Below are 24092 nucleotides of genomic sequence, written 5' to 3' on the forward strand. Positions count from 1 at the left end.
CCATCAGTTTCCTTTGGGAAGGTGACCATAGCTCAGTAGTGAAACCAATTCAACTGCCTGAAGCCCAGCAGAGCTCCTTTTATTGCAACTGCCTGATGGTAGATGTAAGCTACAGCGTTTTCCACCAAATGGCTGGTTTCTTCGATGTAGGAAAGTGCAATATGTGTACAGAGCATGGTCTGAAGGCGCATTATGCAATGGAATTACGGAAACTTTGCAGTTCTAGGTCTGATCAGTGACTGCATAGAAGATCACCTGGAAAACCTAAGTATATTATGCCGAATTTCATCATGAAATAAAGGCAGGGTAGAAAAGCAATATATTCATTTTTTTCTCAAAGATTTACGTATTTATAGAGAAAGCAATTAAAAGATAAGGAATGAAAGTTCTGCAATAGTGACATAGACACGATCAATTACTCAGTCATTTGGTTCCTTTTGATTGGTGCTTAGCCTGTGATCTGCTCATGATCATTTTACTGTTGCCTTAATTTTATGCTGAATATGATTATGGTTTTATATCATGAACTGTGGTTTTATTGGTTATATCCTTCCCTGAAATCAATTGTTAGTGGGCAGGTTAAAAATATTTTAATTACATATATATATATATATATATATATAGTTGTTGTTGTTGTTGTTTAGTTGTTTAGTCGTGTCCGACTCTTCGTGACCCCATGGACCAGAGCACGCCAGGCACTCCTGTCTTCCACTGTCTTCCACAGTTTGGTCAAACTCTTGTTGGTAGTTTCGAGAACACTGTCCAACCATATATATTTCAAAGGACGCTGACTGCAATTGACCCCAGAGTTTTCCCTCTTGCCATGCTATGTGGTGCTGTTTTGAGTGATTAAAAATGCATAATGTAATAAAAGGAGGAATAGTTTATGAAGGAAACTATTCTTGCACAGTTTCATCAACATGCCGTACTCAGTAGGCACTGATACAGAAATGATAAAAATGAGAAATGAATTCCTGCAAAGTATATTTTGAGTCAGATTTTGATTTCACTTTTGCGATTGGGTATTTTAGTCACTAGGAAAGACATAAGTAATGTAGCAGTGCTCAAAACAAAAGTTAATACTGCACAGGAAGGGAAGCAGTCCAGAGAAGGATTGAAAAAAACAGGGGCTTATGTCTGGCGGACTGATAAGATGGATAGCATCTATTTCTGGAGTTGAACTTCCCAGTGATAAAGAGAAATGCTGTTCAAAGTATCATGGATAAATGACAGCAACGTATTCAACAGGAAAGCCTAGAGATGTGTCACTTCTCCCAGATAAATGTAAAATGGCACTGATGCTGCACAGCCTGTTTATTTCAATAGAGCTTATGCAGAAGCCGCAGTAGCAACACTTCAGTAAATACTAAATTGGGCAGAATATTGTTTCATCAGGTAAAAAGAGGTGAGGAAAAATATGTATATAAAATAAATCCCATTTTAAGTTACACCACTGACATTCTTTTACTGAATTATGCTTCCCAGTATTAAATCTGGTTATATATAATCCATGCACTTTGTTAAAGTGATCCAAATAAAAAGCTTGTTGAGAGAGAGAGAAAATGAATGCATCAGGTTTGTTAAGAAGAATATGTTTATTCTATTAATATTGCCAACTAAAGCTGTGGTGTCTTTCTGTTGCTTTTCCCAAAGGCATTGCATTGCAAACTTATGAAAACTTATTTATAGTGTGCCTAGTTGTGTAACTGGTGTTTTTTGTAGCTTTTGGCTAGGATTCCAATACCAAGACTTCCTGCTAATTCAACTACAATATGATATTAACAAAAAGTCAACCTGTCAGGTTTTTGAGACAAATTCGTAAGTTTACTAATGTATTACTGATCTTATGGGGAGAAAGTGTGGTAATGGAAAGAGAATAAAATTCATTGGGAATTTTAACAAGCCAAGGGAGGCTGTGTTATGTCAGGAGTGGGGAACTTTTTTTGAACCTCAGGGGCCACATGCCAATAGAGGGTGGGAGCAGAGACAGCAGTAGACAATGCAACAAATGTGCATTTCGCCTTTGTACAGAATGTTACTTTCTGCACACATTCACACATCCCTCAGTGTCCTTCATAGAGGCAACCAACAGCCATTATCAGAGTTCAGAGACACATTCCAGTCAGGCAAAACACTTGAGTATGAAATAGGGCTAGTGAGTGGTGTGGACTGAGGAGAGAGAGGACAGCTGATGAGGGTTGTGCTTCATAGTCCAAAAAGAAATTAAGGGAGAATTAGCAGCACTATAGGGTTCCACAAGAACCCCAGATCTACTACCTTTAATTTAAGGGAGATACAGTGAGTCCCTTATTTTCTTACCAAGCAAGTCTGGGACCATTCTTGTCCCTAGGATCCCTGGAATACACATACAAGATTAAGCTGCCCCCTTTCTCCAACCTATTAAGTCCTTCCTGAAAGCTCTGTAGTTTCTTCCAACTAGCATTTCTTCACCTCAGGTTGGCTCCTCCCTCCAGGTAAGTTAAGCAAGGTCTTTAATTTTCTGCTTCTTCCTCTTCAGGGAGACGTGCCACTCTGCCCTTCCAGTCCGATCCTGCCTCAGCTGGGGTAGGTGGGGTCTGATTGGAGCTCTATAAACAGCCATTACTGTTTTTTTCAGAGCAGGGGAGAAACTTGTTTTTTCTCCTTTGTTCTTTTCCTCACCCTGTCAAAGAGTTACTGCCTTCTTCCCCTTAGTCTTCCTCATCACTGGAGGACGATTTGCAAACAATGACAAGCAGGGTAGACCAGTACCCTGAAATGCTTTATTGTGGGACATGTGCACTTGGTGTGGCTGATGGTGTCTTGCCAAGGAACATGGTGATGGGCAGCAGGCACTTTTGTCTCCTCAACTGCTCAGGGCATGCTTGGGCAGCCTCCTGATCTGTGGGTGTAGCTTCAACACGGGTGCTGATGTTTTTCAAATAGAAGCATTGTTTGAAGCAGGGCTGCCAACTGGAGCTGGCTCAGAACTCCTTTGCAGGCTACTTGAAGTGTGCATACAGCATGAGAACCTTCTTGTACAAGGTGCTGCCATTGATGGGGATACACTGGTGGTTCATGCTTTCTAGCCATAGGTTCAGTGCCTCATCCCACATGTGACTGGGGACCTTGGCAGTTGTAGGTGTACTGGGACTTGCTGCCCCTGAAGCCTGGAGTTTCTTCTCCCTTATATTAATGGCACATATGCTGGACTCATTCCTGCCAAACTTGCACGCCACAGCACATGCTCATGCAGTCCTGTAAACAGTCCATCACTTCCAATTTCTCCTCAGGCTTGGGCACCACCTGCTGCCTCTTGGGTTTGCCATCACTCAAGGAAGATGATGGCGCTGTGTGTTTAGGTGCCAACAGCTAAAAACCCCTCCAAACTCCACCACAATCACCCCCTCCCAACCTCCTTCCTCAAACTCCAACTTTGCACAGGTCTCAGTGCAAGGGCTCTTGGGATTGCAGTTTCAAAGGCCTGTGGGATTGCTAGGTGCTGTTTCCATGCCTTTTCTAACTGCTTCGCACCTCTTCTGGGGCTGTTTTAGCAATTTTAAAATTCACTTCCAGGTTCAGCGCAATGTGCATATACACGGTCATGTGCATATTGAACACGCATAAATAGGGGGCTGCCTGTAAAGATCATCATCACAATAACACACACACACACGTGGCATATTTAGAAGGCCATAGGTTGTTTAACTTGATTCTTACAGTTTCAGTATTTATACCCTGATGGAATGGAAAGGACTTTAAAAATTCTTTTGAAAATAAGAACTGAAAAAAGTTTAGGCAACAGAATAGTGTTTGATTAGAAAACGGGATGCTCTGATTATTTCCCCCATATCTCCTAATGAGCAGCTTGTTCCGACAAAGGTTGTAAGTGAATTGCTTTTTGAGCGTCTGCCACTAATTTGCCTCTCTAAGGATCTGCCCCCTTTTGGAGAGCTAAATCTTCTTAAAGTGCCAGTCATGTCACCAGATGAGATCTCAAAATACCCATTTCCTGGATCATTAATACTATCTTGTACACAAGTGATTGTATAGAAAGAAAAGTGTACATATACTGTAGTGAGATGAACAACAACAGCCCTTGGCTATTCCTACTAAGTGAACAGGATTCTTTCTGTTTTTCAAGTACAGCCTATACTTAGAGCCAATCATTGCAGGGCCAGCTACATGTAATTAGCATGGGACTTTTGAATAACTGACCTATGCCTTTCAACTGTACACTTCTACTTATAGAAGTGGATTAAGATAACACATATTTGTGGCTGTCTTTCATTGCTTGTGGAATATTTTTACTGGTGCAGCTTGCCAAATCATAATTTCCTTAACTGCCTACAGCAAGAGGTTTTGTTTTTGTATCAGAGAACAATATTTAAAGACCATTTCAACCGTGGGAAACAAGTACTGAAGCTCTGTATCCCAGCTGTAGAAAGTATATCACTAAGATAGTGAACTTTTAAGAGAAACCTAAGGAACTTCAAGACTATATGAACACAGTGAAGAAGTGTAAAATTCAACAAAGATATGTACCTTTACGACAATGAAGATTTTGAAGGGGTAAGCTGTGAACATATTGTATGTAAGCGGGTTGGGTAGACATGTAAAATTTCTGATTATTTTTTAACCATAAGGGGAAATATGCCATCAGCCTGCTTTTTGAGGGAATGGGGAAATGGGTATTTGTGAAAAACTGAAATACAGGCAATATTCACTTTTTGTGTCTAACCTAAATTTAGTTTATAATCTTTTGTATATTTATAAAATTTAGCAGTAGATATGCTTTCTAACCTCCAACAATAATTGCAAATTATTTATTTTGAATGTTTTTAAACTGCCTTTCAAGACTACATCATTCTGTTCTATTAGATGAAGATACCCTTAGGTATCTAAGTATGCAGTAGCTTTTCCCAGTTGTGAAAACAAGGACAAATAAAATAAATAAAAACAATGTCATAATAAACAAGAGGAAGAGTTTCTTATCCATGCTTTGAGCTGCAACATTATTATGTAGAAGCATAACTCATATTTCCAGGGACAAGTTATAAAATAAATGCCCTAGTAAATTTGGCTGTGCTATTGAACTTATCAGTAGTACAGTATCAATATACATATCAAGTATAATAATAGTGGACAAAATTACGTATCCTGGAATCTTATATATTAATATGAGCTCCCTTTCCAACATGGTCAATAATATAGCTTAATAAAATATCTTAATTTTTTTTCTTGAATCAGAATTAATGTTACAGCTTCTGATTCCTTTCTTTCAGTTTGAGCTTCACATGCTAGTTTGTTCCTTGAATAAAAATAGACCCATTCAAACAGTTATCAGTTTGTTTGTTTTTACTACAGTAGATGGAGGAGTTTGAGACAACTGAGTGTTGTACAAATGCTGCAGCACAGTTGTTGACAGGAGTGATACCCTGTCAGATTATAATACCTGCACTCAGAGTTTTGCACTGGTTGCTGATTTGCTACCAGGACAATTTCAAGGTCCTACTATTGGTGTATAAAACTTTTAATGGCTTGGAACCTGTTTACTTGCGGGATCACAAGTGTGTCCACTCTACCACTTTAGTCTGCAGAACTAGCATTGTTACACATGCCACATTGTACTTGTTATACAGCTATAAGAAATTGGTATTTTAGTGTGGTACCACCTGCACTTTGGAATTCCCTGTCTATTGACATCAGGCAAGTGCCTTTGCTTGTACTCTTTTCCGCACCTCCTTAAAATACCCTGAAATGTTGCTGTTGATGTGTTTTAATTTTTTTACTGTTAATATTCGTGAACTTTAAATGTTTTAAATAGGTTTAAACTTTTTATTTTAACATATATTGTCAATTGCGTAGAGATTTTACTACAATCAACCATTATATTTTTTGTTAAATAAATAAAATAAAGTCAAGATTTTGCCCCCATGCTGTAGGAGAAATATGTTTTGGAGTCTCTCAAAGTGCAATTCTGCACCAAATACCTGAAACATGTATTCTGCATTCTGTGCTTTGCAACATTTGAAAGTCATTTCCTTGCATTATGTTTTGAAGTACATTACTTCTCTAGTATAGAATCATAGAATTGTAGAGTTTGAAGGTAACATCGAGGATCATCTAGTCTAACTCTCTGCAATGCAGGAATCTCAACTAAAGCGTCCATGACAGATGGCCATCCAACCTCTGCTTAAAAATCTTCAAGGAAGGAGAGTCCACTACCTTCTCAGGAAGACCTTTCCACTGTCAAAGAGCTCTTACCATCAGAAAGTTCTTCCTGATGGTTAATTGGAATCTCCTTTCTTATCATTTGAAGCAATATATTATTATATTATATTATTAAGAGAAGGATTCCAGTAACCTTGAAAAAAGTAGTTAACTGTTATTGCTTTCCTATGTAATGTGTGTAATGTGAAGGTGGGATATAAATACGTTTAAACAGTAACATCCACGTGTAATATTTGCTTTGCTTCTTCAATATAAGAGTTTTGCAGTGGAATGAATTGGCTTTAATAAAATTATTTTAAACACAGCTTCTTATATGTAAAAATACTGTAATCATCATTCAGATTTTTCAATTTCCTCCCAAATTTCAATTCCCTCCCCTTTTTATGCCCCCCCATTTTGGACCCCCCTCCCCCACCTAGGCTTAGATTTTTTGTTTGGTGTTGGGATATAAAGTTGAATGTGTTTAAGAACCTATGAGGTCCCAATTGAGAAAATATTTTCATATTCTTATCCCACACAAGCAATTATTTCTGAGTCACTGCACAACAAAGTACAGCCGGAAGTGTGACAGAGAAATTAGGGGTTTTCACTTAGATTCAAAACGTGCTGTTAATTACAATTACAGGAAAAGATTAATTCTGAATCTCAGTAGTGTAGACTAGAAACACAGTGATATAAATTCAACCTACTCCTTGCAAATATAGTACAACAATAAAAACAGCAGTTTATTATTAAAATAATCCAGTATGTTTTTAGGGGAAAAAATTGCTGTAGCATTGTGGTCATTAGTAGCTTTGTGGTCATTAGGTGATTTGGGGCAAGGGGCAAGCAGGCCTTGGACTAGTTCCTTGATGTCGCGGTGGGCTGGATAAGGGCAAATAAACTGAACTTGAATCCCAGCAAGACAGATCTCTGTTGGTAATGGTTCCCATGTCTGAGAAATAGAAGTTGTCTGCCATGGATGAACATAGATGGCTGTCTCATACTGTGTACTAGATGAGAGCCAACAAACTGAAGATCAATCCAGATAAGGCTGAGGTACTGTTGGCCAGTTCCCTAGATTACCTGGCTGCCTGCAGAGAGGTTGCCTGCTCTTGATGGGGTTTAACTCCTTCTGAAGGAGCAGATAGGCAGCTGTGGGCTACGTCTGGATCCTTTTGTTGTCACTTGAGGCTTAAGTGAGCTCAGTGGCAAGGAGTGCCTTTCATCAGCTTTGGCTAGTGGCCCAGCTGTGCCCCTATCTGAACTGGAATAGCCTAACTACTGTTGTCAATGCTCAGGATACCTCTAGGTTAGATTATTTCAATATGTTATACATGGTGCTGCCTCTGAAAATGGTTCGGAAACCTCAGCTGGTGCAGAATTTGGTGGCCAGGTTGCTTACTGAGGCAAGACAGTTTGAGCATATTACACCATCCTGACCAACTGCACTGGCTGACAATTAGTTTTGGTGCCCAATTCAAAGTGCCGGTTTCAACCTATAATCCTTAAATGGCTCAGGACCGCAATACCTTAAGGACTGCCTTTTTATGCCTTGAGATAACAGATGAAATGTAGAAGAAGAAGAAGAAGAAGAAATTAGAGAAGCAATGGCTCTATCAAGATATGAAACAAATATGAAAATATCTTGACCGCTCACTACAGTACTTCAAATAGTGTGAATGCCTAACTTATTAGTGGAAATATTTCCTTTTCCTTTGATTCTATGATTCTGAAGGTGATAGTCCCTTTCTAAAACTAACAGGACCAGTGGTCAGGGATGATGGAAGTTGTAGTCCCAAAACATCTGGAGGGCCAAGTTGGGGGTACCTGGGATAGAGGCACACATACTGTATATATATTAAAGAGGTAAGACACCGTCCTAATTAGAAAACAGATAATTCATTGTTGAAATACTTACTCTTGATGAAACAAAAACCATGTTTGCAGTATCTATAAATTGTCGCCTTTCACCTCCTCTTTCTAATTGTATTGCTGTTTTGTTGTTGTTATGGTTATCCTGAACGCCTACTGTGCTGGTAATGTGGTAGCTGAAGTGAGAGAAATACTTTATCGTTTGTTATATATTTCTGTGGTAAGCTCATTTATATGCCACTCTTAATTTAGAAGATTCCAGAGCAGTTATTAATCCAGAAACTATAATTAGTATCATGTCTTCAAGTATGTTCTTTGTGATTCAGTCCTAATTAAGCATTTCTAAGTTCAATTTATTTCAGTGGTAGAGTGAAGTATATTCAGTGGGACTTAGAATTGCTTAACCTTAATGAGCTCATAGTTTCATGCTAGTAAATACAGGACAGGTTCAATTTAATTTGGGTTTTTTCTTTTACAACATGTTTAGGCTACATTGCAATGTTCCTCTCCCCCCCCCCCCCCCAATTAAATGCATTACCAGTCCTTCACTAGCAGCTACTAGGGCAGGTTACAACAATTTAATTTTTAAATGGTTAAACAGATTGCAATCACTGGAATAGGAAAGGCCCTGGAAACATGGATCTCATGTAGCAAAAGCCAGTCCAAAGCCGTGGGCTTTCAGCATTAGCTGAAAGCTGTTTGGTGAAGAAGCCAGACACACCTCTGTGCAGGAGGAATTCCACAACTTAGCAGCTCCTGCAGATAATGCCCGTTCTCAGGACACCCCTGCCCCAACCTTCTGAGGGCAGAGGAAATACCAAGAGGACCACATCTGCTGATCTTAACACCTGGGAGGGTCTGTAGAGAAAGAGAGAAGGTCTTTCAGATATTTGAGGCCTAAATCATTTATGGCTCTAAACACCACCATGTTTTGCACCTTGAACTGCATGAGAAATGAACTGGCACCCAGTGCAGCTATTTTAGAACAGGGGTTATCTGATTTCTAAAGGCAGTCCCAGCTAGTAAGGTGGCTGCTTCATTTTGGACCAGTCATCATCAAGGCCATTCCCACTTATAGCATACAGCAATAATCCAATCTGGAACTTTCCAGAGAATGGAATACCATGGCCAAGTCACCTCACCAAGAGGCTAAAGCTGACCAACCAGCCATAGCTGGAAATAGGCAGTCCTGGCCAACAAGGGCTACCTGGGCCTCAAGTCACAATGTTGGCTCCAGGAGTACTCCTAGGTTACAAACCTGTTCCTTCCAGTAGACAGCAACCCTGTCTAAAACAAGCTGTCTTCCCACCTGGACTTGGGAACTTGGAACCCATAGCACCTATGCCTTTTCAGGATTCAACTTCAATTTGTTGACCCACATGCAGCCCATGACTGTTTACAACAACTGTAGTATGAGAGTAATTGAACTTATTTGTGCAAGGATGCCTGAGGCTTCCAGATGCTGGTGTTTTCCTGCCTGTGTCACCATGGTTTACATTGCTGGCAGGTTGTGTGTAGCGTGGCAAGACGTGATAGCGATGTCTCTCTGTCAGCATGATTTCAGCCAGTAGTTTTATAATGTACAGCAAAAACAAACAAAATATTTTGTTTAGTCATAGGAGCAAAAAAAAGTGCTTGTATTCAGCATTACTGATCTTTACAAATTAATCCAGTTGACCTACATTTTTGTACAATTTAAAATTGTTCCTTCAGGCTAATAAATGAGCTGTCTCATCTGAAATGTAGCTTTTATTCTAATTGTACAATTCACCTATTACCTGAGGCAGAAATCTTCAAATGTTGGTGCTTCAGAGTTTAGAATGACTTTCTGTTGTTCATCTTGGTGTATACCCAAGGCTAAAACTTTTAATTCCCTGCTCCAGGATGTATTTCTGTGAGTATACATGCATAGCATTCAAAGGTAAAATTGTACCAGTAGTGGATTCATGAACCAGCATACATTGCCCATTATTCAAAAGTAAGGTCCAACGTGTTAACTGATCTTACTTTGGATGATAACATTGTTCACTGAACACTGGGTAAGGGGATCGAGCACAATGAGAGGCTCAACTCCTGACTTTCTTGTGTATCGCCAAACCCTTCTACAGAGTTTGCATACTAATATGAATCATGAAAAAAGTAGAATATAGTACTTATTTAGAGAAGAATTATAGTCTCTGGGGTGGCAGGCAGAACAGGTGAGCTGTTTGCTCCATCTTGGTACCTACTCCATATAACAGTGGAACCTCGATTGTCAAATGTAATCTGTTCTGGAAGACCAGTCGACTTCCGAAATGTTCAACAACCAAGGCTCAATGGGTGGTCGGAAAAGTCTGTGGTGAAAATTGAGAAATGCACCTTGGAAGCCATTCAACTTCCCAGGTGCATTTGAAAATGGAAGCAATTACTTCAAGGTTTTCGGTGTTCAGCTTCCGGAACGTTCGAATTCCAAGAAACTAAAAAACAGAGGTTCCACTGTATTGCTATGTTTTTTACCTGCAGAAGCTGACATTCTTTGCCAAGAGAGAGCCTGACCTCTGATGATTGTCAGCTTGTGCCAGCTGAGACCAGTAGGGGCGGGCAAAGCTCCCCTCCTTTGGGGGAGCATTGAGGGAGTAGGACAAGGACAAGGATCACCATCTTCACATCTTTATGTTTTCTTGGACTTATATTATGGGCCTGGGAGGAGTAGGGAGTCAGCTGAAGGGAATAGGGCATAATGAGATGGCCCTGTCATGTTTTTCTTCATAGTACCAAAGCTATGGTAATGTCTCTGAGAAGAGATAGAAGAGATCATGGATTTAATTTTAAGAGATGAGGCTATGTTCCTATGCACAACTGTTTGGCAGTAATCCTTATTAAACTCAGTTGAATTTATTTCAGGATAAACAGACATAGGATTGTATTGCATGTCTAGGTTTATTGTTGCATTCAGATATTTTAAGCCATTTTTAAGGTAAATGTACTAAAATAAATTAAAATCTATTTAAATTTTAAAATATGTGATATATATTTAAAGACTTAATTCCCTCCTTTTTTTCTGCCCTACGTCAGTAGCTAGTGTACTAGTGGGTAAGAATGCATAATGAAAAGATGAAAGGAATTGCTTTTCCATGAAAAGGCATTATGTACTCCCCCTCCGGGACTTCTGAGATTTTTCATAGAATTCTTGAATCATCCCCAATACAAATCTGGTGAAATCTTGGAAATACCTTGGAGAAATACAAGTCTGAAATCTTGGAAAGACCTGGCTAATACCAAGTGCTTCCTTGCCTGCGCTCTATCTTCCCTTTAGCCAGTCTCTCTCTAATTCACAGGTGTAATTAAAACCTCACAAGTATTTTGTCTAGGATTGTAAAAAGCTACTTCTGAATGGATGGTATGGGTAATATCTTTTACTCACTGTCCAGATGTCAAACTCCAGGACATCATTATTAGAAATAGTTACTATAGCATTAGTGAAATAATATTGTAACTCTTATTTAGAGGGCATCCCAAGTCAGTTGTATCTATGCGAAGCCCCAGGAAACATGGGGCTAGTTGAACTGCAAAAGATCTGATAATGACTTCATAATCATAATCATAATATTATTTTATATCCCACCCATCTGGCTGGGTTTCCCCAGCAACTCTGGGTGGCTTACAACATATAAAACACAACAAAACATCAAACATTAAAATACCAAGATATCCTATATATGCAACAAACGAAGAAGAAGAACACGTTTACAGTTATACCCAAATTAAAATAACTACCAACCCCAACTAATCATTTACCCAACCCAACAAAAATGAAACAGAGTAACCAAAATTGGAATGATTAATTAATTCATTTAATTAAAATGAATTAAAAGATGGCAGACCAAAGCACATTGCTGTAAGTATAATAGGGTATAATATACCCTAAGTATAATAGGGTTGATTTTGGAGAACTTTAAAAGCACCCTTTGTATATTCTTGAGATCACCCAATTTACCCTTTATTTTAAAAACATAGACTACCGTCTCACACATCAATGCCTAAGTTGGTACGTTTATGCTGTTCAATGAACCATTGTTATGCAAGTGCTAAAAGCATTCACCACTCATCCATTCACCTAGGCTAGTTTATATGTTAAAAGTTGAGCATATGGACTAATATTTGTCTCTGGTTTTAACATTTGGGCTGGTTTTGTTTTGAGACACATCCAAAACGTTGGCTGTAACCCAGATGCATTTTGAAAGCCTAACATGTATAAGGTACTTTGTCTTCGTGGGCCCTCAATTTCACTGCTGTATTGACTTTTTGAAAAATGCTCTTCCATTCTTAACCCAAGGAGGTTTATATCAGCATCTGGCATGTAGAAAAGAAGACATTGCCAACTGTCTCCATGTTATCTTAGAACCAGTTACCTTAGCAGGAAAAATTCAGCAAACATCCATTGTGTTTACCGTATTTTTCGCACCATAGGACGCACTTTTCCCGTCTTAAAAACTAAGGGGAAAAGTCTGTGCGTCCTATGGAGCGAATGCAGGGGGGAGGCAGGCAGGAAAAGCCCCCAAGAGCCCCACACAAGCTTCGCCCGGCTCTTGCGGGCTTTTCCCCAAGAGGGAGAAGGGACTGACACCGCCAGTCAGTCCCTTCTCCCTCCTCTAGAAAAGCCTTGCACAACCTCTCCAGCCGCGGGAGGCTTCGCAAGTCTAAAGAGGAAGCCAGGGCAGGGAGCGAGATCCATCCCGTTCGCTGCCCTGGCTCCCTCTTTAGACTTGCGCGCCTCTCCAGGGGTGTGGGGGGTGGGGGAGGCTTCGCAAGTCTAAAGAGGAAGCCAGGGCAGGGAGCGCGATCCATCCCGTTCGCTGCCCTGGCTCCCTCTTTAGACTTGCGCGCCTCTCCAGCGGGGGGGTGGGGTGGGGGGGTGGGGGGAGGCTTCGCAAGTCTAAAGAGGAAGCCAGGGCAGGGAGCGAGATCCATCCCGTTCGCTGCCCTGGCTCCCTCTTTAGACTTGCGCGCCTCTCCAGCGGGGGTGGGGTGGGGGGGTGGGGGAGGCTTCGCAAGTCTAAAGAGGAAGCCAGGGCAGGGAGCGAGATCCATCCAGTTCACTGCCCTGGCTTCCTCTTTAGACTTGCGTGCCTCTCCAGCCGCAAGAGATCTGCCAGAGGTAGATCTTAACCCTTGCCTCACCTGGGAGCTTCTCTGGGCAGGAATTCCCTCAGCTTAAGTGGGGTGGGGGAAGTGTGGCAGGTAGGGGGCACACTGAAGCTACATGTCTCTCAGATGAAAATTGGGAGTGGGCATTGTGTGAAGTGGCTGTGGATCTCCTGCTGCAGAACTGTAGTATAGAGTTGGGAGGGCCACCCGAGGGTCATCTAGCCCAGCCCCCTCACAATGTAGGAATCACAGCTAAAGAACGCCAGGCAGATGGTCCCCCAACCACTGCTTAAAAGCCTCCAGTGGTGGAGACCCCAAACACCTTCCGAGGTCATAGAATTGCAGGGTTGGAAGGGAACCCTAGGAGTCATCTAGTCCAGCCCCGGTGGACAGCGGGCGCAATCCATCCTGTTGCGCAAGACTAAAGATGCTGCACAAGGCTAAAGAGGAAGCCAGGGCAGCGAGTGGGATGGATCGCGCTTACTGCCTTGTCTTCTTCTTTAGCCACGCTGGAGAGGTTTAGCTCCTGGCTGGAGAGGTTGCGCAGCTATGGATGCCGCGCGCTGTCTTGGCTTCTTTGCTCTTTGGGGCTGGTGGGGGAACCTGGGCTTTCCCCGCAGCCCCGAGAAGCTCTGGGAGAAGCAGACAGGCTGCGCGCAGCCTGTCCGTTGCTCTTTGGGGCTGGGGGGGGGGATAATATTTTTTCCCTTGATTTCCCCCTCTAAAAACTAGGTGCGTCCTGTGGTCCGGTGCGTCCAATAGAGCGAAAAATACGGTACATTCCTGCTGAAAAGTATTACACATTTGATGAATGCTGATGATCCGTTTTAGATTGTGTTAGCGCTGTTAAGTTCTAGTAGTATGGGGAGATGATGCAGAGGTGCCTGTTATGTAGACTAAATACTGGGAAATATATAAAGCTTTATAATTCCTAAATTCAGTAGTTAGATTGCGAGCCCTTCAAATTTAGATGATTTCCCACAAGACTCCCAAATTCTGTATTCAGGGGGGAAAGGGCACATAGAAACTGTAAATAGGGATTGTGACATATTAGATTTGTTTAAAGAAACCTTCAACAGATAAAATGTTATAATCAGCTGTTTCTAGGGAGGGAGAGAACTGAGGTTACCTAGGGGTAATGACTAGTGTAATTACTGGGACATTGGAACCTGCAATTATAGAATCTTCTTACTGAGAAATGAATAAAAGCCCTGAGAGGTTTCACTTCCCATGATGAATTGTTTGTATACTGTTGTTTGCAACCAAGTACGTTTTGGATATGAATCCCTGCATTTTCATTCTTAAATGGCAGTGTGTCATTAGTTAGCTTTGGAATTATTTGCCATTCAATGTATAGACTAGGAAGTGTATAGTTTGATGATATTACAATTTTCTTTTGTATTGCTTATAAGAATTTAAACTTTGAATATTTCCCATTTTTTAATTTATATTTTCAATGCAAATTGTTATCTGTAGGTAGAATCAATGGTATTACACTAAGCCTCCCCCCTCCTTTTAATGAGTGGACAGCAGGTGGTGGGATAACTTGCTCCAGGGTTTGAAGGAGAAGGGGGCAGATGCTTTAAAGAGGTTTTTTTCAACCCTCCCTCCTGTTTGTGCCTTCAGAGGCTGAAATGTGGTGAGGGAGGGGACTGTCTTCCCATGATCATTTCTTAATGTCAACAACCTCTTAGCCAGGCTTCCTCAACCTTGGCCTTCCAGGTGTTTTTGAGACTACAATTCCCATCATCCCTGACCACTGATCTTGCTAGCTAGAGATCATGGGAGTTGTAGGCCAAAAACATCTGGAGGGCCGAGGCTGAGGAAGCCTGCTCTTAGTTATAGAACATTGGCAGGATTTGTGCCTCATTGCCAATTACATTTGGCTTCCTTAGTTTGTTATTAAAGATTATTTCTGATGCTTTAGTGGGATAAATTCTATGGATGTGGGTTGCCTAATTCGGAGTGGGGGGCTGTTCTGGTTTGCTTTTTCTAATTTAGGTCATTTTGTGGGGAGCAGACCTTTTGAGGCTGTGTGTTGCTCCAGGAAGCATTTGCTGCTCATGTTTGTAGGCTTTAATAAATGCATATAAATAATATAGAATCAAATTAATTGTATATAGCTTTACTCACAGGAATCCTTGATGTTTGTAACCGATAATGCTGAATCTACGTGGAGGAACATATTGCATTAGTGACAATTAATTGTTTCTTTTTAATTCTTTTGATGATTACTTCAATTGAGTTCACTTGGAAATAAATTTTGTATCTAGTTCAATTTGTTTGATCAGTTGGATTGTTCATCATTATGATATATTGTTTTGTTATGAGATTGCTCATAGTGGCTTACAACCATTAAAACAGCAATGCAAATGTACTGGGCGAGTGAGAATTTTCTAAATTAAACAAGCAGTGGTAGGCTTGATTGTTAATGGTCAGAGACCATTAGGGGACAAGTTTGTTCTCCACACCAGTATTTACCAATACAGCCTGTTTACCTTTCACATGCACAGCCTCTACCCATATAAAGCAACCCGGACTCTGTTATCATCACCTGAGGCCCTTCTTTGTGTGCCTCCTCCACAAGAGGTCCAGAGGGGGGCAACACGAGAAAGGGCCTTTTCTGCAGCAGCTCCCCATTTGTGGAATGCTTTGCCCAGGAAAGTTTATCTGGTGCCTTCAGTATACATCTTTAGGCACCAGGCAATAATGTTTCTCTTCAACCAGGTCTTTGGCTGATTAATATTCTGCAGCCTTTTCAATGTGATTGTGGAAGGGGGGGGCGGGGCAGGCGGTTATTGCTTGTTTTGTTTTTGTTTTAACTATTTATTTTGTGCTTTTATCTTGTGAATATCCCTGAGATCTTCAGGTGAAGTGTGGTATATAAATTTAATATATTTATAATAATAATGTACATGCATGGCTGCAATTTATTTGAAAGGGGAAAATATGGGGAGTAGGGAAAATATGGTAACAGACACATAGCTATCACCCCCAATAGTGAAAAATTCAGAAGCAGAGTTGAAGAAGGGGAGTAGGGGTGAAGGTTATGCAGAGCATTTCCTTTTTCCTTTGCTCACAGCTTCTAGCAGGTGCTTGGAGGTGGGCAGGGACAGCTCCAAAGAGTGGACTGGTGAGGAATTTTCATAAGCATGAAGATAGCAAAGGGTCTGCTGGTCCAACACTAACACTATTCTCACTATTCATAGAATGCCCAAGGAAGTCAGAGGAAGAAAGGCAAAATTACATGTTTCACATCTTCAAGGTTAAGGGGTCTCCCTGAAAATGACTTGTTCATCATCTTAAAAAACCTGGAGACTATAGTGGGAAAAGGTGTTAGAAGTGTTCATTTTTGCCTTATAAGGGCCTGAAACCCATTGTTGGTTCAGGGTATCATGGGTCAAAAAGCCTGATCCCCATCCCTTGTTCAGGTCAATGCTCCATGTTCTATCCATTACAGTGGCCACAGTGTTGGATGGGGAATATGTAATAGGGGATTCTTCCTCTCTCTTCCTCACATGATAGCACAATATTAAATACATTTTAATCCTTCAACATAAGCCCTGCAGTACGTGATAACACACGAGTTACTATTATCAACACAATGCTGTACTCTATTGGGGGGGGGGGATCCAAATCTTAATCTGGCAAAATAAGTGGTGTTTGTCTATGCAGTATGATTCTAACTGATTAAAAACTCAGGAATGAGCAGTATGTGACATAGCCTAGACATTGAGTGAAAGAAATACATTTTATGACAGATATTACAAAAATAAAATAGAGCACAATAACAGCTATTTCTGCTTTCAAGAGACCTTGCCGTTTTCCAGCTGTTTACCCTTGAGAAGTAAAGTGGTAATTTGACATAGACTAGCAACACAGTGTGATGTGAGCATCTGCGTAAAAGGCTGTGCATATGGAGCATGCCCAGTGATATGAAAAGCTTCTAGCCCCACCCCCACCACACACCGAGCTCTGAAGAGATGAAATGAACTTTGCACTTGCAAATGTTACATTTTGCACAGGATTTGTAAAGATTCTTTTATAAGCACTGTATTCTAAACAGTTAAAAAAATAGGCAACAAAGGCAGTTAACAAATAACAGCAGCAAAGGCAGGTTTTTTTTTGTATGTACTGAGGATTGCATCAGTGTAGCATCTCTTACATTATATTTGGTCTGGAAATTCCCCCCACTGAATTAATTAAACATCTTTGCTTTTTGGTGCCATGGGAAAATTAAAAATTTACTTACACTAGAACAGAGACATTGAGGACTTGCAAAACTGAGGAAAGAGCTTGCAGCAGAGCATGGATAGGAAAAGAACAGTGATTCTGCGGTGTTCAGTGTGCACATGTTTTATGAGAATCAGTGCTGGGCTCTGCAGCTGCGGACAATAACTAAGCTGTCTGGCTAATGAAGGCCACCTGGATCAGGCTTCTGAAAAGAGCCAAAGGAGGACGGCTGAAGAATTCTGATATCTGTGTAAGCTCTAAATTTCAATTCGCTGGCATATTTTGCATTGCAGGTGGGATGGGGGAAGGCTTTCATTCTGTTTGAATTAGCAGTTTCCATTCTTTTGCTTGCAACAAGGAGGAAAATCTGAGATGTAAGTTGTTTACATAGTTATTCTAGCATTGTGACCAGGGGTTGGACATGTGCTTGACTCCAGACATGTTCTGTCAGCTGCAATTTGATTTGTGGTCATTTCTTTGTTTTTGCTGAAGGGCTGAGATTTGTGCCGTGTTATTTTTTCTGATGGGGAAAGATAGTGTCAGGTGAGGAGGTGCTCTGCAGTTAAGATAAAATTAATAGTTTAAAGCAGACACTGAGGTGCTTCTCAGGTGTAAGGATTTCTCTTAGCAACTTCGTATTTTTTATCTGAATGCTGCTTTTAGTGAGACTCAAATGGCCTTATTTGTGGCTTGCTTATCTAAAGCTATCCTTGAAACAGCTGCACGTCCTTCAGCTCTGCACTGCACCATTACGATTACTTCACGGAAACTAGCTCTGCATAGCAAAAGGCAAATGCAGATTAGAGTGAAGGAGAAACAGCAAGTATAGAGCTGGAGAAAGAATGCTGGTTTTCAGAATAGCCTCAGGGTTAAAACAATTTACATAGTAATTCTTTTTCTCAGTGATGCTGTTGGGAATCACAGGTTTTTAGAATTTGTTAAATGAGGATTTATATCAAAGTGCTGCAAATAAGAATTCTGAACTAGTATATATTTTTAAAGAGCACAACACAGTTTTCTTCATTTGTAATATATTCCTTTTGTCCAGGGTTCGGCGGACTCCTACACTAGCCGTCCATCTGATTCAGATGTATCTCTTGAGGAAGACAGAGAGGCAGTGCGGAGAGAGGCAGAGCGACAGGCCCAGACGCAGCTGGAAAAGGCAAAGGTAAGATGCTGTTTCACTCTCTAGATTAATGGAAATGTTGTTTCTGGTAGAACCTGTTGTCTTACTAAATCATCATTGACATCTTTTCCTATGCATGATAAAGGCACAGTACAACGCTCATTTGCCCCCAGTATGTTCTGACTACTATAGTCAGTTTTGTAGAAAAACAAAGCACTTGGATTTTGCATATGAAAAACAAACTAGTGAAAAGTTGCTTTTCAGTAAATATATAGACCTATTCCAGAATCTTATATAGAACATGGAATCCCAGATTCTCTCCCTGCGTATGAATACTACTATTTTTCTTTGGTTATTTTGAATTGTGAGTATATGGGGCCAAAGATGTGTGTGATAATATTGTTGGTAAAAGGATGTTGTTTAAAAGAAACTCTTGCATCACTCTTTTTATGCTGCTGCTCCTCCTTTGACTTCACTTGTTGCCTTCCATATATGTCTTAGTACAATAATTTTAATGTAATTTTAATTATCTTTAGTTTCTTTAGAATGTAGTCTTTCACATCTATATTCTCTAGTCTCTTTACCTCACACTGTTCTTTTAAAAAATCTTTCTAATATTCCATATACTTGTTCATCCTATTTTTTCTCATTGTCTGATTATATGTGTATATATTTATCTTAAAATGTATCTCCCACCTAATTCAGAAATTGTATTGCCGCTTACAACTAAGTTCAACATAATCCACCCTGTGTTTAAAAACATCTTCCAAATAAACAATTTAAAAGGTCATGTTAAAGCATCATCAAGGTCTTCAGCATTAAAGCCTCTTCTTTAGGGAAAGGCTTTGCAATGTTATTCTGAGGATTTTAAGTTGTGTGTCTTCACTCTTAGTATATTGATGAATGTGCATTGATTCCAGGAACAAGCATTTACCTAATTTTAAAGATTTGGTCCAATCTTTGGAAAGGTTGCCTGATCTATTTTTCATAACTGAGGTATGCTAGATCAGTGGTAGCTTTTTGAGGGTGTTACACTTGATTTCTGGGAGAGTGGGGGAATGCTTATGCTATGAAATTCTTAAATAATGGGCTGTTGTTCATAGTCATAGCTAACTGCTTGGAGGCTTCAAGCCCTTTGCAATAAGACAAATTTGTGGTACTGGCCTTTGAGGTGCACTTTTTTAGATGGTCCATTTAAGAGCCTTTGAGCTCTGTCTTTTTGGGTTTCCTGCTGAATCTGATGTGCTCTCCCAGCTGCCCTGAAGGAATACTGCTGTGTTCTCTCCCAGCTGCCCTGCTTTAATTCTGAACTATGGAGACAGAAAGCTGCTAAAGGGTTGCAAAATTTAGATCAGTAACTTTTGTATCTTCCCATGATGGCCACCCTGAGAAGTAACTAATGGGTCTGGGTCGTCAGAGTTTGATAGCTGTGAATATATGTGACAGTATCTTCCTACTCTTACAGACTGCATTTTTATGATACAAATCAACTGCTCTAGGAAAGAGTATGTATTTTACTATCAGTGAAATTAAACTTTCAAAGAAAAGAGATAATAAGAATTTACAGAGAAATAGGAATAGCATTAGTGCACTCACTAATGCTAAGCTGATGCATCTCTTACTGATGAGTGTTGCTATGGGAATTTGGCTTAGCAATGCTGACTTGAATGCATGGACAGCCCTTATGTAATATTCATGACCTCTAGCAAAGCTGCCGTAGGAGTTCACAGAGAAACTGCCAGCAGACCTTGACTTTTTAAAACTGTATTTCCATGCATCAAAACGGTGTTCTCACTTCGGTAGGCTCAGGAATAATCTCCAGGTCTGACATTGTCTCTGACTGTGAGACAACTTGTAAACAGTGGACGTGGGAGGGCACTGGCAGTCTTAAGCTGGTGTTTCAGTACTGCAAAGATGTTAATGTTTGACATCATTTTTTGCATTAATAAGAATGATAACTGAACACTAAATGACAAACAAGACAGGAAAATGTATATTGTCCAATACTCATATTTAACAATTCCTTGCCATTTTAAGATATTTAAAAGCAGTTATTTATTTTTAATATTGTGGTTGAAAATAATGATCCTGATTAATGTGATGACACTTCTTTTTGTCATAAAAATGTAGAAAATGTTGGCATACATGAATAATGCACAATACGTTGATGGAAACCTAAGAGCACATAAAAAAGCTTGTGAATACATAATCAATGGTGTCCATATTACTTTCTAACTTTAAGGGCAAACCTCCCCCAAATGATAAGCAGTGGTGTACATAAATACATGTAAATAGGAAACTGTTCTTGTTTTGGAAAGTGTTCTTGGCTCTTAAAGTTTGCTTTGCTTCTCTTGTTTCAAGGTTAGTTAACAAGTTTCCCTGAATTGTAAAATCTTTTCAACTCCTATGCAACTGTGGAAATGCTGCCAACATGTGGTTATCTTAAAAAGAGTTTTTAAGTAAACCATTCCCTTTTTAATGCTAAAAATTCACAAATTTATTCCCATATATCCAGTGCTTTTTTTCTAGAAAAAGAGGTGCTGGAACTCACCATGAACACTTCCCTTGCTCTCTTTGAATGGCAATGGTGCCCATCTGAGAGATCCGGCAAGTTCCGGCTGGAAAAAATGCCCTTTGTGCAGCTAATACAGGCATAGGCAAACTCGGCCCTCCAGCTGTTTTGGTACTACAACTCCCATCATCCCTGACCACTGGTCCTGTTAGCTAGGAATGATGGGAGTTGTAGTCTCAAAAACATCTGGAGGGCCAAGTTTGCCTATGCCTGAGCTAATAAATGCATACTTAGATTAACTAGAATAGGCCAAATCTACAAAAGAAGGGTAGTGCTGCCCAATAATAAAAGGTTGGGAAACTTTGCTCTCTTTTATACTCTTTAAACCTACCCAAACCTTTGAAGGACAACCACTATAAAAGGTGGAGAAGACTTAACACATCTTGTCCTGATCTAAACTAATATGTAATGCATAAATCCAAGAGTAAAGTATGTAAACATAATGATAAAAAGCAACAGCTTCTTACATTACACAGACAGTTTCATGTTGGTGACCCCAGAGACAAACAAATTCATCTAGAAACATGTGTGAAGAAACAATGTTTTATTATTAGGTAATACTCTATTGTAATAAAAACATTTGTAGTTCATTTTCTTTCATTCGCAGAGTAACCTGTTGCAAAAGAGGAGATAACTTCTGAGTTCTTAATAGTTGTATAAAAGAGGACATTTAAGCAAGTTTTGCTTGTGTGGGAACTAGGGATGGCGTGGATATTCAAAGTGGAGTTCATCAAATGTAAGCATTACTCCTTGAACATTTAAAAAGGCTTGAATTCATTGTGGGCAAATCATTTTAAGCTTGCTTCTAGTCAAATTGGGACTGGCACGGACCTCCATCATTCGCAGCTAGAGATTGTGAAGCTTGCAAGCACACAGTATCTTGGGCTGCCTAGGGCTGGCCTGCCCTTTCAATGAATTATTTGCAGCCTGATCATGTGGACTGTCCCTGGAATGCACAGACCTGACTTCTGTTTGAGCCTAGAAGATACCCTGTTTCATGAGAAAAGGTGGAAATTAGGCTACTTGGTTTTTCTAGCAGCCCAGTTGATTTATGGGCCAAACAAGCCAGTTCTTGCCCATCTCTAGTAGCAAGTTGCACCTGCCAAAAACCCTCCTTTTACCGAACAGATGCTTTCCTCTGCATCTGGAATATGGTAAATAAATAAAAATGTGGTTTCCAAAAGAGCTTAGAATCCTGGATCATGAGACATCATTATTATCCAGTATTGGACAACCTAAGAGCCCATAAGGCCTTGACTAAGTGTTGACTAGGGTTCAGATAGAGTTGAAGTAACCTGGGGTGTGGTGAGGTGAACAGGATCCAGATAATAGGGAAGTGTCAAGTATTACAGGATGTGGGAAGCCTTCCAGTGAGAGCTCCCAAGCAGTTTATGCATTGCTTTGATAATAAGCTGAAACCAACTGAGGGCCTAAACAACAAAGCAGGATTGTCCCTTAGCTGAAAACGGGAGTGGGCAGAGGCCCAATTTGAAGCCAACAGTGTTGCTGGATAGTTCCCAAGTTTATTCCCTTTGTTTTTTGCAAGGAACTTTTGTGATACTGAAGATCTTTGGTTGACGGCTGTAGTAGTGAATTTGTAGAGTTCCTCATTTGGAATGTGCAAATCTCCAGTTACAGGTGCAGACTCAGGCCGCAAACTTCAGAATTCACTCCCCTCCCCACCCCTCCCCCGCCGTTCAAGTGGGCCTAATTGGGCTACTAATTTGTAGAGGCTCCTTCTGCTTTGAAGTCATTGTCCAAGGTATCTAGGTTTAAGTTGTCTATCAAATCTATTATCCCTCATATAGCACATTTTAAACTCTCAAAATGTGTCCTGAAAGAATGTGGGAAACTGGCTTATATCAGTTCAGACCTTCTAATTCAGTATTATATTTCCTCTACCAGGTGTCCTCTGGCAGTAGTGTTATCCAATGTAACACTAAGTTAAAAATTACTTAATAGTATACTTGTTTCACTGGTGCAATATGTACCAGCAGAACGTTGTTGCACAATAATATTTAAGCAGTTTGCTTGTAACTTTATTGTACAAAAGATTTCTGTACAATATGTTGTACACCAAGCTTACACTAGTGCAACTGTTGCATTGGATTTCTCTTTTGCGCACCATTTAAACTCACCTGTCTGTTTGCACAACAGCCTTTGCACTAGCAAACAGAGAACATTGGATAGAGTCCCAGATGTTTGGAACTACAGCATGATTAGACAGCATGCTCAGTTACAATGAAACATGTTGTCAAAAATACCACATTTTTCAGTGTATAAGATGCCCCTATGTATGACAACCCCCATTTTTTTGAACCCCAATTTAAATAATCAATATTTCTTGAGTTGCTGAGCTTTGTGGGGGAGCTTTTTTTGCAGAGATTGCCCTTGAGTTGTTTGGGAGGTCGCCACCCCCCCACCCCCCACCAATCGCTCGCCACAGCCACTGCCAATCACCCCCATGCCTGTTCCCCCTCTAAATTCACTATCCGTGTATAGGACGACCCCCACTTTTTGCCTAATTTTTTTTAGCAAAAAACATTGTCTTATACACAGAAAAATATGGTATCTGGAGGGCATGAGGTTGGAGAAGTCTGCTTTATACTATCAGTGACTTCCCAAGGATTCAATCTTTCCTAGGTACATTTGGGGATAGGGTCATTATGGTTAATATGTAATGCAATGGCTTTAAAATTAACATATTACAATTAGCTGTGGAAGGAACCAAACGTTTTGGAGAACGTCTTATGTTGTCAAATAATTACTTGCAGTGATACTTAGAACAGCAAATTAGGCAAGCAATGATGCAAAGTATTTTAATACCTCCACTATTGTGAATTGCCAGAGAGAGATCGAGAGATCAGGTGACTTCATTTTTGAAGCTTAAAAATGAACATAATTGGACCTCTTGCCACCTGCCTACCAAAACTATACACACTATACTTGTGAGAGATTATAAGTTAA

General features: G+C 40.2%; 1 protein-coding gene across 10 annotated transcripts in view; it reads left to right on the forward strand.

The window, feature by feature from the left end:
- The window catches only part of CACNB2 (calcium voltage-gated channel auxiliary subunit beta 2), a 125600-nt gene that overhangs the window by 63031 nt on the left and 38477 nt on the right, over positions 1 to 24092 (forward strand). For 6 of the 10 annotated variants that reach the window (XM_083405751.1, XM_083405754.1, XM_083405753.1 and 3 more), the window contains one exon: positions 18476 to 18595. In XM_083405751.1, coding sequence (XP_083261877.1) covers positions 18476 to 18595 — 120 coding nt within the window. Of the gene's footprint in view, positions 1 to 4221; positions 4552 to 17161; positions 17678 to 17781; positions 17802 to 18475; positions 18596 to 24092 lie in introns of those variants that run through there. The other 4 variants (XM_083405758.1, XM_083405756.1, XM_083405759.1 and 1 more) reach the window with 4 other exon arrangements.

This window comes from Podarcis tiliguerta (assembly GCF_965153285.1).
Source record: "Podarcis tiliguerta genome assembly, chromosome: 12".
Lineage (NCBI taxonomy): Eukaryota > Metazoa > Chordata > Lepidosauria > Squamata > Lacertidae > Podarcis > Podarcis tiliguerta.